Source organism: Phascolarctos cinereus, unplaced genomic scaffold (genome assembly GCF_003287225.1).
Source record: "Phascolarctos cinereus isolate Bilbo 61053 unplaced genomic scaffold, phaCin_HiC Scaffold_1;HRSCAF=81, whole genome shotgun sequence".
Classification (NCBI taxonomy): domain Eukaryota; kingdom Metazoa; phylum Chordata; class Mammalia; order Diprotodontia; family Phascolarctidae; genus Phascolarctos; species Phascolarctos cinereus.
In genome coordinates, this window is record NW_027555514.1 from 221,543,821 (window position 1) to 221,557,579 (window position 13,759).

General features: G+C 48.4%; 2 protein-coding genes across 2 annotated transcripts; both read right to left on the bottom strand.

The window, feature by feature from the left end:
• Positions 1 to 2,122: 2,122 nt before the first annotated feature.
• CYP27B1 (cytochrome P450 family 27 subfamily B member 1) lies at positions 2,123 to 7,576 on the bottom strand. The gene is made up of 9 exons (XM_078150283.1): positions 7,382 to 7,576; positions 6,421 to 6,734; positions 5,532 to 5,734; positions 5,109 to 5,309; positions 4,835 to 5,007; positions 4,106 to 4,278; positions 3,736 to 3,814; positions 3,180 to 3,377; positions 2,123 to 2,783 (listed from the first exon to the last, which is right to left on the bottom strand). The coding sequence occupies exons 1-9, from the start codon at positions 7,574 to 7,576 to the stop codon at positions 2,670 to 2,672; spliced, it is 1,650 nt and encodes a 549-aa protein (XP_078006409.1). The 3' UTR covers positions 2,123 to 2,669.
• A 1,064-nt stretch (positions 7,577 to 8,640) lies between these two features.
• METTL1 (methyltransferase 1, tRNA methylguanosine) lies at positions 8,641 to 13,627 on the bottom strand. Its single transcript, XM_020990147.2, has 7 exons — positions 13,541 to 13,627; positions 12,564 to 12,871; positions 10,767 to 10,930; positions 9,845 to 10,029; positions 9,649 to 9,762; positions 9,334 to 9,435; positions 8,641 to 9,165 (listed from the first exon to the last, which is right to left on the bottom strand). Exons 2-7 carry the CDS (start codon positions 12,668 to 12,670, stop codon positions 9,046 to 9,048), a joined length of 792 nt encoding a protein of 263 aa, XP_020845806.1. The 5' UTR covers positions 12,671 to 12,871; positions 13,541 to 13,627; the 3' UTR covers positions 8,641 to 9,045.
• Positions 13,628 to 13,759: the final 132 nt, after the last annotated feature.

The following is a 13,759-nucleotide window of genomic DNA, read 5'->3' on the forward strand; positions in this document are numbered from 1 at the left end:
ATTCCTTTCCTATTATCATTAGTCTTTCCTGTAGGGAAGGTCTGATCATCCTCTAAGGGGTTGTTTTGGGGAAATGCTTCTTCATTGACTACAATGACTTCCCCTCACCTCTTCGTGGTCAGCTGAGAAGCTTGAAAGAGCCCCTTCCCCTCCCAGATGCAATCTAGGTGCTGTCCGTGGTGCTGTCCAATAGACTAACTAGAGAGTGGGAGTGGAATAGTGATGTAGGGAGCTGAGTAGAAGGAAAATGTTTTCCTTTTATTCTAAGTCATCTAGAGGTGCGGACATACTGCCCTCCTGCCCACACTACTTATTTTTCCAGTCACTATCAAATTCTGTCCTCCCTTATACCCTAACTTTCTTTGCCCTATTCCTGAAGTCAGGCCACAGTGGGTAAGGGACTAAGGTAAAGCTCGCTTCCTAATGGGCAATTCTACCTCCTGAAGAGAGGGTACTTGCACTCCCTCATCTGTTACTTTACCATCCACAAGGCAGCTCTTTTTCCAGAAAGTGACCACTAGCACATACACATTCGCTGACATGCTTAGACAAAGACATACAGGTTTGGGGATGTATTTGCCAACTCCTTTCCACCTCCAGGCCCTCTCCCATTGAGTAATGGCCTCACATTGAGGCTCAAACACATACAAGTACTTACATACATATTGCCCTTCAGGGCCTGAGTCTGGGCCAAGTGAATCAGTGCCTTTCCCCTTCCTCCTGTTTCTGAGACAAGGCCTCAGTAGGGTGGCTGAGGGTGAGACTAGGGCATGGGGGAGTGGAAGAACAGAACAGTTCCCTTTTCCAACTTATGGGGTCCTTGTGTACACTAGGATATTTATGAAATTATTGCTCCTCTTGGAAGGGTCATTGAATACAATTTTGGGTAGTCCTCAACAGACTGATGGGCAGGTGTGTTAATGATAAATACCCATCTCTTCAGACCTAGACTTGGGGATGAGAAACTGGGTTTAGGTTGCCTTGAACCTGGGGAGAAAAGAAAAAAAAAACAAAACCCTGAACCTAGAGTCACAAATGGTCTGCAGTCTGGTTAAGGTCCTGATATACACAGGCTTTTGAATCTAGAATATTGACGGGAAGGATGGAGAAGAACAATGGTGTTTAATATACACACATCTTTGTTCTTCCACAATGGTACAAAGAGCTTATAAGTCCTGGATTTTTATAAACTTTGTATGCATATTCTCTCTCAGAAGCCTGGGATAAGAAAGATCCCCCTGTCTCCCACTGAGCTATGGTTAGTAGGAGAAAGGGAGAAGAGGAAGTATGAAGTGAAACTTGATCCACTCTGATTTGCGGTGGTGGTGGTGCTGGGTTGGTTACCTGAGCTACTTTAGGGGGGGCGGGGTGGAACCAGGTAGAGATTACTGACAGATTTATTGCAGAAGAAAGATGAGTTAATCCATATTTAAATCACAAGGGGTAGAATTGTGCCCAGAATCTGAAGGGCTGGGGGGCATGCTGAGTCAAATATTAGAAATTCCTTTTGCCTAATCAGCCTTTACCCTTCCTGTATCAGTGCCTGAGGGTTTCTGCTTGGCCCTATACTCAGTATACATCATCTCTGTGTGGAAAATATGAATGTACCTGCCTTTTCTTTTTGTTATTCCTTCCATAATTCTCAATTTCCATCTATGCTTTGATCTGTGTCAGCCCTGTGAAGGAGATTATCTCAAAATAATCATCTCAGAGAACTGGAGAGTTACTCTGTAAAATACCTTTGGTTTTGACCATCCTGTTTCCAAAGGTCCCCTCTTTGGAAACCACCTAACACCCTCTGCTCATCTCTGTGGTGTCCTAACACTTTTACTCAAACCTGCAACTCTGTTCCTCTTTGATTTGTCTAACCCATTGGTTAGAAGCCTGATTCTCCAGGCCCTCCTGCTCTTTTATTTTTTTTTTATAGGAAGCCAGGCTTGGCTGTTTCCCATAGCAGACAGTAATATGCCTGGGTCAGTGATGCAACAAACTCTTCCAGGAGCTCAGACCACCCAGTGATCATTAGGTCACTTCCAGTGCCAGGGAAACCAATGCAGGTGGGAAGATCCAGATTTACCACCCCAAAGCTGGAAGAGTGAAGAGCAAGACAGAGAAACTCAGAAAGGGTAGCAGGAGAATATTATTATTTTTTTAGTTACAAAAGTATGAAGAATCACAATACAAAAAAGGCTGTGTAAGGGAGTATGGGCAGGATTTGGGTTGGCATTGATGTAAGATAGAAATCTTGGGCTGGGGGTTGGCCTAAGGCTCCAGGCTTAACTGGCCAAGGACAAGTGCCTACATGACCAGTGCTCAGAGGGCTTCAGAGAGGATGGATGGAAAGGGGTAGAGTCATACAGGTTAGCCCTTCTTCCATGTGGTTTAAGGCTGATATTAACAAGTTCCCTTGTGGCCTACGATATTCCACCCTTCTCACTGGTCTGGACCAAATGCATAGTGCATGTTCAACAGATGAACTTTCCTGTCCTTTGTCCAGGTGTGTCTCAAGGTCTTTGATTTGGTCATTCTTCAGTTCAGTTCAAAAGGACCTTGGCCTCCCCATGGAGAGGATGGAAGAAAGGTTTTCCAGGCATTTTGAAGACTTGTGTCTATTTAATCCCCTTCCATCAACAAATAGGGGAGAAGGAAAACTGAGATAAATCACACCATTATCGGTCAACAAACTTCAGGTTGATGCTTCTCTCAGGCACCAGGACTGTCCTGGTCATTGGCCTTATGATCCCAGCACCTGGTTCTGGTCTAACTTCAAAGTGGGTCAGGATCTAGAACGGCAGGGAGGAAGCAGTCACTGTAGGTGGTGGTCAGTACTTGTGGGCACAGCCACCATTAGGAGAGAGAATATCAAGGGTGCCATGGGCACTGAGGTGACAAATTTTGGGAGTGATCAGTATCAAAGAATAGATGATATTGAGGGGATTGGTAACAAAGGGGTCACTTCTAGGGAACAGTCAGAACCAGACAGGATTATTTTGCTAATTATTTTGTTAATGGTGGGGAAAGGAGTACTGGAGATCTCTGGAGGGATCTTTTATGGAGTGATCTTCACATTCTAAGGGGTGGAGTCTAAAAGGACTGAAGTGGGTTATCTGACCCTCTAAGCCTTGGGCACAGAAAGCTGTTAGGTTCAGTAGGGAGGGATCTTTCTCAAGAACACTCACCTGGGCCAGAGCCAGGTTTAGCTCAAGCTCTGCTAGGCGCTTTCCTATACAGCTGCGTTTACCAAAGCCAAAGGGGAGGGAGGCAAAAGGATGAGGAGCTGGCTGTCCCCCCAGCCATCTTATTGGGTGGAAGGCATTTGGTTCTGGGAACTGGCCGGGGTCTCGAGATGTGGCATAGTGACACAGAGTAACCAGAGTCTGGTGAGAAAAGAAGAAAAACCAGTCAATGAAGGGACAGAAGTAAGAGGGTTGGGCCAGATGTGTCAGTCATTGGGAATGAAAGGTTCAGGAGAGTTCTGGCTACAGAAAGCATTCTCTAGGGATTCCCTTAGAGATATTTTGACCGTCCTCTGACCTCCAAATCAACTCAACAAATGTTTAATCATTACCTACTCAGTGGAAGGCACTGTTATTTTGGGGAGGACTCTACAGAGTTTAGAATTCGGAGCAGGGACCTCAATAAAGATCTGACAATGCTGGGCTCAGCTAGGGCTGGTGGGAAGGGGGGAAGTGGGATGGGGAATAGACTCAAGAGGATCTCACTGCTCCTACTCACATTTTGGGGGATGACATAACCACCTACACAGATGTCTTTGTTTGGAACACGGGAATTCCCAGGTATCACCGGGTATAGCCTTAGATGCATAGAGTTGAAGAGAGAACAAAGTGAGGTTGAGGGCTGGCAGCCTCTCTCCTATCTTCCCCCCTTCCCTTCTTGCCCTATATGTGCTTCAAGGACACTTCTTTGGTCTTCCAAGCAAACTGCCTCTGGGTATATTCCAGTCTCCCACCATTCTGTCACTTCTATTAATAGGATGATTGATTTCCTACTGCCCTTCCATTTCCCCATATTCTTATTCTTTTATGAGTTCCCACTCAGTTCTACTGTGTCCTTAATCATCTCTCACTGCTTTACCACCTCTCACCTCAGCACCTCCTTCACTACAGCTCTCAGTAGGGGCAGCTGGGCCAAGATGGTGGCTGGGGGGTGGGTGGAAGACCCAGGAGCCATGGCACCTATGATCTCAGCATGGAGTGCAGTCTGAACTTCTGGGTGACGTGCAAGTTCATACAGAGCCCAGGAAAGTGTGTTGGAGACCTGGGAGTGACATGAACAAGATGGGTTAGAATCTACAGGCCAGAATTCACAGACATTAGCTATTCAAGGTCAGGATTTGGGTCAGGCAGTAATTTGGGAACCCTAAACTAGCAGCAGGATCTGGAGGTGGCCAGAATTCAGTGACCAAAGCTGAACCATCTATAAGGGAGGGGAGAGTTTGGAGGTATTCTTGCTGTGTAAAGGGTATATAAGGGCTCCAGAAATAAAAGAGTGACTGACATAACACTTCAAATTTTAAAAAGTACTGTTACATAAATCATTTGAGCCTCACATAACTGTGAGGTACTACAGGTATTCCTAACAGAAAGAGGATTGGGTATGAGGTCACAGAACATGGGTTCAAAGCCCAGTGCTGCCACTTACTAAGTGGGCAAGTCACTACTCTGGGCCTCAATTTCCTTATCTGTAAAATTAGGGGTTTGGACCAGATGACTTCTGAAGTCCCTTATAGCTCTAAATATAAGATTCTGTAGAGGAGAAAATAGAAAAGTTGTGCCCTTGCAGCTAGTAGGTGTCAAAGTGTCAATGGCCTTACTGTGTCTACTCCAGCCAGCAGTAACTCAGCAATGCTGCCAAGGATAGATGCAGATGGCAGCTCTTTCTGGAACAGGAAGTGGGTCAAGTGAGGTCCAGATACACTGGTATTTTTAAGCTCCCCTATGGGCCTTGTAGCTGCCTCGGCCTCCCTCTGCTCTATGTGCTTCTGGGCTGGATGGAAAAGAAGGTGATGACCCCCTAGAGCCTCCTTGTGGGCCCTTTCTTCAGTTCCCACCACTCCTGGTTATGAATACTCCATCCTGGCACCTCACCAAAGGCAAACATCTGGTCCCAGTCCCGACACAGGCGGTCCCAGGGTCCAGGCAAGAGCCGGTTCAGCCAGTTTGGCATTGCCATGGTCAGCAGTGTGGACACAAACACTGAGCCCACTGCACGAATGAAACTCTCCGTTTCTGGGGGTACTTCAGGGTCCAGACATCCTAGCCGGGAGCCCAGGAGTACGGCCCCAATGCCTGCGGGAAGAAGATGTTACAACTTAGCGAGAATCTCCACGAACCCTGGAGACTCCACAAACTCTTCTCTCAAGCAGGCGCACCCACCCCTGTTGCCTCTGCAGCCTGGAGAGAGTGAGCGAATGTCTCATCTGCCCAGAATGTCGTTCCTCCTTTACTCCTCCCAAGATCAATCACTAAACACTACAGGAGACATTCGATTCCCAAACCCTAAGTCCCTACCTTCCAGGCCGAACTTGTAGAATTCTCCAGCCACATCTCGGACGAGGTCTGATGATCCTCCTAGACTGCCCCTCTGTCTCCGTAACCGGCGCACCAGGTCGCAAACAACACTGTCCAGGGCCTCCGCGTAGTCAGCGGAGGCTCGGGGCCGGAGTAGAAGCGGGGCCAGGAGGCTGCGGAGCCTCTGCCATTCTTCTCCTTCCCTGAGGAGGTTCGGAAAGGGTGGTGTAAGGAAAGGTGGAGAAGGCGTACATAGGGGTATGAGTTACCCAACGGCAGAGAAGGAACTAGAGTATTACACAGTCTGATGGGGAGAGGTGAGGCAGGGGGTTATCTCCTTCACTCTTTTGCGCCCTTAGGGTGCAAAGATATTCTCTCCCAGGCTCTTTCCCTCTTTCCTCGTCTAGTCCCTAGTTACTCATTTCCTGCCTCCCAGCGACCCCATTTCCCCGAGCTCCCTGAGTCAGAACGTCTCCAGTCGGTTCAGTCCCTCCTCTCCACTCCTCTCGCAAGCCCCTTAAGGCAGAATCAGATACTGGGGAGGAGAGCGCATCCTCACTTCCAGCCTCAGCCTAGCGCAGTGAAAGAACATAAAGCAAGGTCCAAGTGGAACTGACGCCAGGGAATTAGAAGGTTGAAGAGTCAGGGGAGTTCCTGGAGTTCAGTTGAGTGGGTTGGGGGGTGGAGAAGAGGGTAAGAAGGCAGAAATATGGAAGTGTAAAGAACAGGATAGGCTAGCAATGGAGAAAGATTGCAGAATCGGACACTTGGAAATCCTTTGGAAGTAGGGAGGTTTGAGGTGAGGCTAGCTAGCCAAAGGTGAAGAGATGGAGAGCAGCTCTGGATGAGGGTGCCACAGATCGTTAAGGAGTTGACGGGGGAGACTTACGCTGTGAGCAGTCCATAGGCCCTTTGGCAGCGTCGCCGGTGCTCCACCCAAGGGGAGAAGCTGCAGCGCTCGGGATAGGGACCCTCCTGTCGAAGCAGCTGTTCGATCAGGGTAGGAGCTGCCAAATACACCGTCTGCACTGGCCCGAAGCTGGCAAACCACACAGGTCCGAAGCGGGCAGAATCTTGCACCTGGCGCAAGGTAAAACCCTTGAGATCCCGCACCCCCTTGCTCTGAAATCCTGGCTGCCATGGTAAAGAGTTGAGGGAGTCTGTATCATCTGAGACCCTTACATCCCCTTCTCCATCCGCCACCTAACTTTTTTCAAGAGCTACAAACTCCCGTCCCATTTCCCAGCCCCTGGAAATGCAAGAGCAAAGGGGCCGGGAGCGGGCGTTAACATTCATTCCAAGCTGTTTCTTTCAATCTAAGACTAGTTCAACAATTTTTATTCTAGTTTTGGGTCCACTCGGGTGGCGGCTGGGACTGAGGACACCTCTAGAATATTTACAATGCAGCTAGAGCCTCCTCGCAGACTCTAAATTTAGTGCCAGCCACCACAATGCTCTTAAACGCACTCGTCGTCAGTTCAGGAGGTCTCCCATTTTCTAGACTTGGGAACCTGCATCCAGTTGATGGTCAGTATGTTGCGCACATATATATATATATATATACATATATATATGTATATACATATATATATATATATATATATACATTATATACATATGAGTACACGCGCGCGCGCGCACACACACATACACACACACACAGAGACTCTCTCTCCGAAATTGGGTGCTGATTTTGGAAATCCTGTACCTGGTTAACTTTGCTGATTCAGGCCTTTATCTCTAAGTTAGCTTTGATTTTTCCCCATCCATCTGCCTCCGCAATTTAATCCCAAATACCCTTTCTTTCAGCCACCTGCACCTGCCCGGACAGAGGTGGGGGTACCTCATACCTGCAGCTCATGTAGACGCGACAGCCCCCCTTTGCAGAAAAGTTCTGCTAGGAAGCTGAGGGTAGAAGGGCCAGGAAGGTCTGTCAGGATCGATGGGGTTCTCTTCCTACCCTTCAAACCCAGCTTTATACCCAGTTCCGGAATCAAGCGCGTAAGCTGGGACACCTTTGTTGCCAGCTTAAGAGTCTGGGGCATGGCGAGATGCAGCAAATACCGGGGCGTGTATGCTTCTTCAGAGCATCTCAACTAAACTCTCCGGCCCCTACTTAAATCTACGGAGGAAGAAGAGCCACCCCCTCCAGCGCACTCCAGCCAATCCCTTCTCTCTTTAGCTGTCTAGGTTCCATATTTGCATAGTAAATACCTTAAGCAGGGAGAGAATTCAACTGATGTATCCCAGAAACCGTCCTACTCATTCCTGGGTCGCCCCCCCCCTCAGTTTCTTCTTCAGGTCTGGCACCACCCCAAGCTCTCCAACTAAAAATAAATCACCGTAGGGGAGCTGCTGCATCCAAGCCAGCCTCTTACATTCCCACCCTTCTCAGGAGCCAAGCCACCTCCTCCTTCCCCTCCCTAAGGAATTCCCCCTTTTCCAACTAGTCCAGGGAAAAAACACACACCCTCTGCCCTCATTTTCTTTGCTCCTGCACGGTACATTCTTGCCACAGAAGTACTTGGTTCCTTTCTCTTATAGGACAACAGTGGGTGAACGGCAGCTCAGTATGTGCTGAGAGGAAAGGAGAGAGGTGGGGTCAGTCCAGGCAATATCTTAACAGATCTGGGACCAGACTGGTGCGCTTTGGAGTGATGGTGGTCAACCTCAACAAGTTCATATGGCCCAGGTGGTTTGGGGTCAGTCAGTCACCTCTAGAGGATCACCATATGCTCAGCTGCCCAACAGGGACTTTTCATAGCAGAATCCCACTCTTTACTGACCACCCCTACAAAGACAGAGAGATACGGCAAGTTCTTTGGCTCATCAGCCACTAATTTCAACACCTGTGGTCACTATATAATCAAAGGTCAACACAGAGGGACAATAATCTCTGTTTCAAAATGCCTTCCCCTTATACTTTCCAAAGGTGGTCACCAAGGTAGTCTGAGACCATTGGACAGCCAGAAGTCCAGAGATAGTGTGAGTTGGTGAAGGAGAGAAACCTGGTGTTCGCCTTCTACATGGACAGCAGCATTAGCAGGTTTAGACAGACAGACACACAGAGTCCTCAGCACAGCAAAATAAACACAAACAAGTACAGTGATCTGAGCCCAGCAAGAAGTTTAGCTGGTAGTGCAATGTGTTTTCTTATTCCAGCTATACAGAGCACATCCCAGCTGACAGGGGTTCTAAAGAATCAGTCCCCTTTAACTTAGGAACACTTTCTAACTTGTCTTAGGCTTGAGGTGTGCATTTTCTATCTGCTTCCTGGTGAAAAATGGCCTGAAGAACAATCAAGGAGTCAAGGAAGCTGCTCAGAACATCTCGGTCTCTTCCCTCCTCACTTTAGCTCCCAGGCCTGGAGCAGAAACAGTGCAGCACAGAGATGCCCACTCCCACCCAGAAGGCAGAAGAGCCTCTATCATTCTTCCCAGACACAGGGAGAATAGATCTAGATACAGCAGGGCCAGAGATCAGTGTCCAGCCAGAGTGGAGCAGGGGCTAGCTGCTAGGCAACAGAGTCCTGAATTCTCCGGAAGATGGCCGGGAAGTTCTTCCCCCCATTTCGAAGAACCTTCTTCCCTTCTTCAGTTGAAGTTCCAAGACGTCCCACAATAGGGTCATCAACCTAAGGGAGTGAAAACTCCAGGTGAATCTTCCCCTACTCCCAGGTTTCTGCCTTCCCACAAACCTTCATCCCATACTCCCAGTACTGTGCTGGGCTCAAGAGACCATCCCACTCTAAAGGGATCTTATTCCCTTTGTTGTCCCCAGCACTATCTGCCTCCCAACTCACCAGTTCCTCTAGGGGTACTCGCTCAAACAAGGGATGCTCTTCAAAGTGGGTACAGATCCAGCTGTGTAGTTCCATCACATCAGTGATGGTATATACCAGCCCCTGCAGAGACCCCATCCCACTGGTCAGTGTGACTGGATAAAATTGGGTCTTCACCACCTCATGAACAGCTGGTAGGAAGCCTAAATAAGGTAATAATGAGACTATGGAAGGAAATCCCACCCCTCTGCCCCAATTTCCAACTTCTAGCAGAGATAAACTGAAAGTGAGGTCCCCAACACAATCTCTCATCCTTTCCTCCCAAACCACACTGACCCCAATTCTCAGGACGTAGGCATATTCCGCCAGCAGTGTAGGGCTGATGATTCGCCACTTGTGTTTGGTCCGTTTGAAGTGTGGGTCAGGAAAGAGGAAGAACATCTTTGTCAACTGTGAGGAAGACAGGATGGTGAGACACCAGCTTTCACCACGAAGTCTGGGAAAACCCAGGGTCTCCAGTGCCCCATCTCACCTGCCCTTTGTGGAAAAAGTTGGGTAAATGCTTCATGGCATTGCTACGAAGACAGGCGATGTTCTGGAAGCCACCCCCAGAAGTAGATCGAAGGGCTCGGATCCTATCCTGAACATAATCTGAGACCTTTACCCGAATCTCGAGGCCAAGGATCAGCGTATTTGGGAACATCGGGGATAGTTCCACTGGGTGAAAATGAAAGGTGCAGAATCATCACATACTAAAGCTAAGTGGGTAGGAAAGCCCCAATCCAAGGGGGAGATTGTTACCCAGACTAGGAATAGAAAATGGGCCCAAGGGAAATGTTTTGAATGAATGGGATATTATCATTGGAGCCCCCGTGGAATAAGAAGCTACAAAGATGGACAGAGCAGGATGCAGCTGCAGGCAAATGGGGGAGATGATCAGAGATCAGGAACAGTATGGATAGTTACTGTGTGTATGTGTGTAATATCAATACTGAGAGAAAATAAAGAGGAGGGGACAGGACAATACTACTGATGGTGGGGCAAGAAGAGTCATGGAAGGAGGGAAGAATTCCTGGGAGGCTTGAGAGAGATGGTTAAGGATCACTGGACACAGTGGCTGATCTCTGACGCTCGTGTTGACCGACTCACTGACCCGATACCTGGCAGGTACGATGCCTCATGTAGGGACTGTGATCAGGGGGAGGGACCAGACAGGTCATCCCTGGCTTAGAGAGGCATCTGAGGCAGCACCTTCCCTGTTCCTGGCCAAAGGCCACAGGCTCTGAGTGGGAGGTAGACATTAATGTCATAGAGTCAACCTCTGGGTCCGAAGGGGAAAGGCCAAAACTACAGCCCCCACCAAAGTTGCTGCACAGGCAGAAGAGCCTGGGCCCTCTTAGTCTCACCTCCCTTTTCCCCCTGCCCAAGGAGACAGGGCCACTGCAAAGCGTTACCTAACAAACCACCATAGCCACAGCCTATGTCTGCAAATTCCACTTGGGCCTGAGCTCCCTCTTCTTTCTCATCCTTTGAGGCATCATGGCTCTGGTTGTGGGTCAGTGGGGCAAAGAACTTGGGGTAGAGCTCAGACCAGTCCATCTCCTCTGGCTTCACAGGGCTGTGGAGGGAGGGTGGTGTGAGTAGGGGAGTAAAAAATTGCAGAAATGGTACTGTGGGTAGGGTGAAAGGAAGTTTTCCCACAAACAGTGGGCCCTCTGGCCTCAATGAGATACAATGGAAAACACCCTTAACCCCCAGTGTGAATCACAGGCCCATTCTGAGGAAATGTACCACCCCCACTAGGGCCTGACCTGTTGACCCATCCATCCTAATTTCTAGCATTTGGTGTGACCACTGGTTAGTCTGGTTTCCTTCTTGAAGCAAAAAGTAGAAATCCTTTTTCTTTGGGAGGGGAGTGGGGTCTGATTTAGGGAGGGATCTGACACAAAAAACTGGAGTCTTAGTGTAGTTGTTATTTATCTGTGGTAAAACTGTTCTCACAGAGTTTATCAGGTGGAGGCAAAAAGATCAAAGTTCACTCTAACCTATCAAGTTCTGCCTCTATTTACTTCCTTATTCAAACCTCTACCACAAACAACTCCTCCCCCTGCAAGGCAACAAAGCTTCTACAACCTAATGGACCAATCATCCAGTAGCTTATTTACTTACCTCTGCCAATTTAAAGTCTCCTCTCTCCCATCACCAGATCCAACCACAAGTCCTCCTCCATCTCATTCCTTCAGCCTACAGGTCAAATCCTCTTTCTCTTCCATTTATTTTTAACTGAATTTGAACTCCTCCACTCTAGACTCTACCTCTAACCCATCTCTGTCCTTCCTTCCCTTCAACTGAACCATAAAATACTATACAAATAGCTGGGTTTTTTTTATTGTTGTCAGCCTTAATTTGCAAAGCGCTTTTCAACTCACAGAGATAGGAGGCATAAATATTATCACCCTCCCTTTTTTTTCTTTTGACAAAATGAGAGAAACATCCTATTCTGAAGCACTATAGTGTGTGGGGAAGTGATTCAACATTCTCAAAGGTGAAGGACAAACACTGGTGGATTTTTACCAAGCTGAAAAGGCTTTGAGTTGGGGGTCACTGACAGGCTGTGTTTGCTGGCAGAAGACCAGTTTAGCTAAGTAAGAAAGATCCATTATCAGAAGGGTGCCCACTAGGTAATGATTTTATTGACCACAGCAACTCAGGAAAAGGAAAGATTGGAGGGGCAGCTTAAATTGATATAAGAGAAAACTGACTTGTGACTCTAAGGTCACACTCATAGAATCCTGGATTTCTGAGTCTTACAACAACAACAACCCCATAATGGGTGAAGGGGAGGTCCAGCCTCAGCCCCACCCCTGCTTCTAAGGCCAAGTTCACAGCCGTCCAGCCCAAGCCCCTCCCTCGTTGCTGGTCAGGTGCACTGCACCCTGCTGTTGCTATGGGGGAAGGGGAGGTCCATCCCGGTCCCCCAATACTGCTGAGGTCAAGTTTCCTGCACTCCGCTGTTGCTACTGGGGAAGGAGAAGTCCAGCCCCGACCTCCCGTGCTGTCTAGGTCCCACTCTTCTGACACCCCAATGGCAGCGGGGCCCCAGGAGCTATGCAATCGCTCACTCCCCGCCTCCCCGTCTGTCCATCGGTCCCCCTAGATCCCTCGAGACCGCCCCGCTCGGGGGTCACCCGGGTCTGGGGCAGGTTTCTCCAGGACTAGGGAGCCAGTTTCCTGGGGAGGGCCTAACTCACTAGCGCAGCGTGTGGTCGGCCATGGGGTTAGAGTGAGCTCGCTGTCGGTAGAAGCGCTTCTGGGGCGCTGCGGCCTGGGTTCCCTCGCCGAGCTCCGCGCCCTCCATGGCTCGGGGTCCCAGGGCTTCCGCGATTCTCACGTGTAGACACCCGCCAGCCGACCCTCGGCGCGCAGTGATGAAGTAAACAGCACGTCAGGGAGGTGGGCCGCCAGACCCCGCCCCCTTAAAGGGACCGGGCCCAAATCCCGACGGCGTCTGGGATTCCGATAAAGGGAGCTTGCCAATGTGTCAGCATCCGTCTTGGAACTTTAAAATAAATAGAACTAGAGCTAGAAGGGAACTAGAACTAGGACTTTTCACGTAACCCACCTGATTTTAAAATGTTATTTTATAAGACTTTTTTTCCTGAACAAAAATGTGCTTTCATTACTTCTCGCTTCGCCCCCCATTAGAAAAAAAGGGAGATTAAAAAAAATCCTAGAAACAAGTAAAAGAAGTTTCTGCATCGACCATATAAGAAACTAAACTTTTTTTTTTCATTTTGCACATGTGGAAATTGAGACGTAAGGAGGGTAAGTCCCTTACCCAAGGTCCCACTGATGGGGATTTGAACTCAGATCCTCGGACTCCAGACTCCACTGCAAGGGCTCTTTCTCACAGTGTCTTACCAGCTTTTTAATGTCTTGTTTGCTACAGTAAAATTTAGAATTTAGGATTTTTTTAAGCGGCTAGAAATGACTTTAGGCCAGGGTTCTTACCTTATAGTCTGTGAATTAAAAAAAAATTTGATACTTATATTTTAAAATGATTATTTCCTTTTAATCCTATGTATTTTGTGCACTTTAAAACATGATTCTGAAAAGGAAGGGGTCTATAGGCTTCACCAGACTGCCAAATTAAGAACCCTTGCGTCTAGTCCAATTCTCCCATTTTATAGTTGGGAAAACTGAGGTCCAGAAAGATTAAGTGACTTACCGGAAGTCACAGAGCCAGTAAGGTGCCAGGGTCGGGAACTGTATTAGACCCCTGAGGGTTCTTTCTACTGTCACAACCACAACTCTACTGTCTGGGGAAGACTAGGACACCTCCCCCGCCCTGCCACGTAGTATAGCATTAACCATTCCCGGGTCTCAGGTGTCTGGGCCAGTCGCAGATGGTAGTCTAGAGTTCGAGGAAGTAGGGTAGGAGGAGCTT

Bases quoted from the DNA above. Each gene is read 5' to 3' on its own strand.
- CYP27B1 (XM_078150283.1), bottom strand. From the start codon at position 7,576: ATGCCCCAGACTCTTAAGCTGGCAACAAAGGTGTCCCAGCTTACGCGC. The intron at 6,735-7,381 runs GTATGAGGTACC...GAAAAAAGTTAG, and splicing joins CGCGTCTACATGAGCTGCAG to GTGGCGGATGGAGAAGGGGA. The intron at 5,735-6,420 runs GTAAGTCTCCCC...GAACCTCCTCAG, and splicing joins GCCTATGGACTGCTCACAGC to GGAAGGAGAAGAATGGCAGA.
- METTL1 (XM_020990147.2), bottom strand. From the start codon at position 12,670: ATGGAGGGCGCGGAGCTCGGCGAGGGAACCCAGGCCGCAGCGCCCCAG. The intron at 10,030-10,766 runs GTAACGCTTTGC...ATTTTCACCCAG, and splicing joins TGGCTATGGTGGTTTGTTAG to TGGAACTATCCCCGATGTTC. The intron at 9,166-9,333 runs GTGAGTTGGGAG...TCACTCCCTTAG, and splicing joins GAGTACCCCTAGAGGAACTG to GTTGATGACCCTATTGTGGG.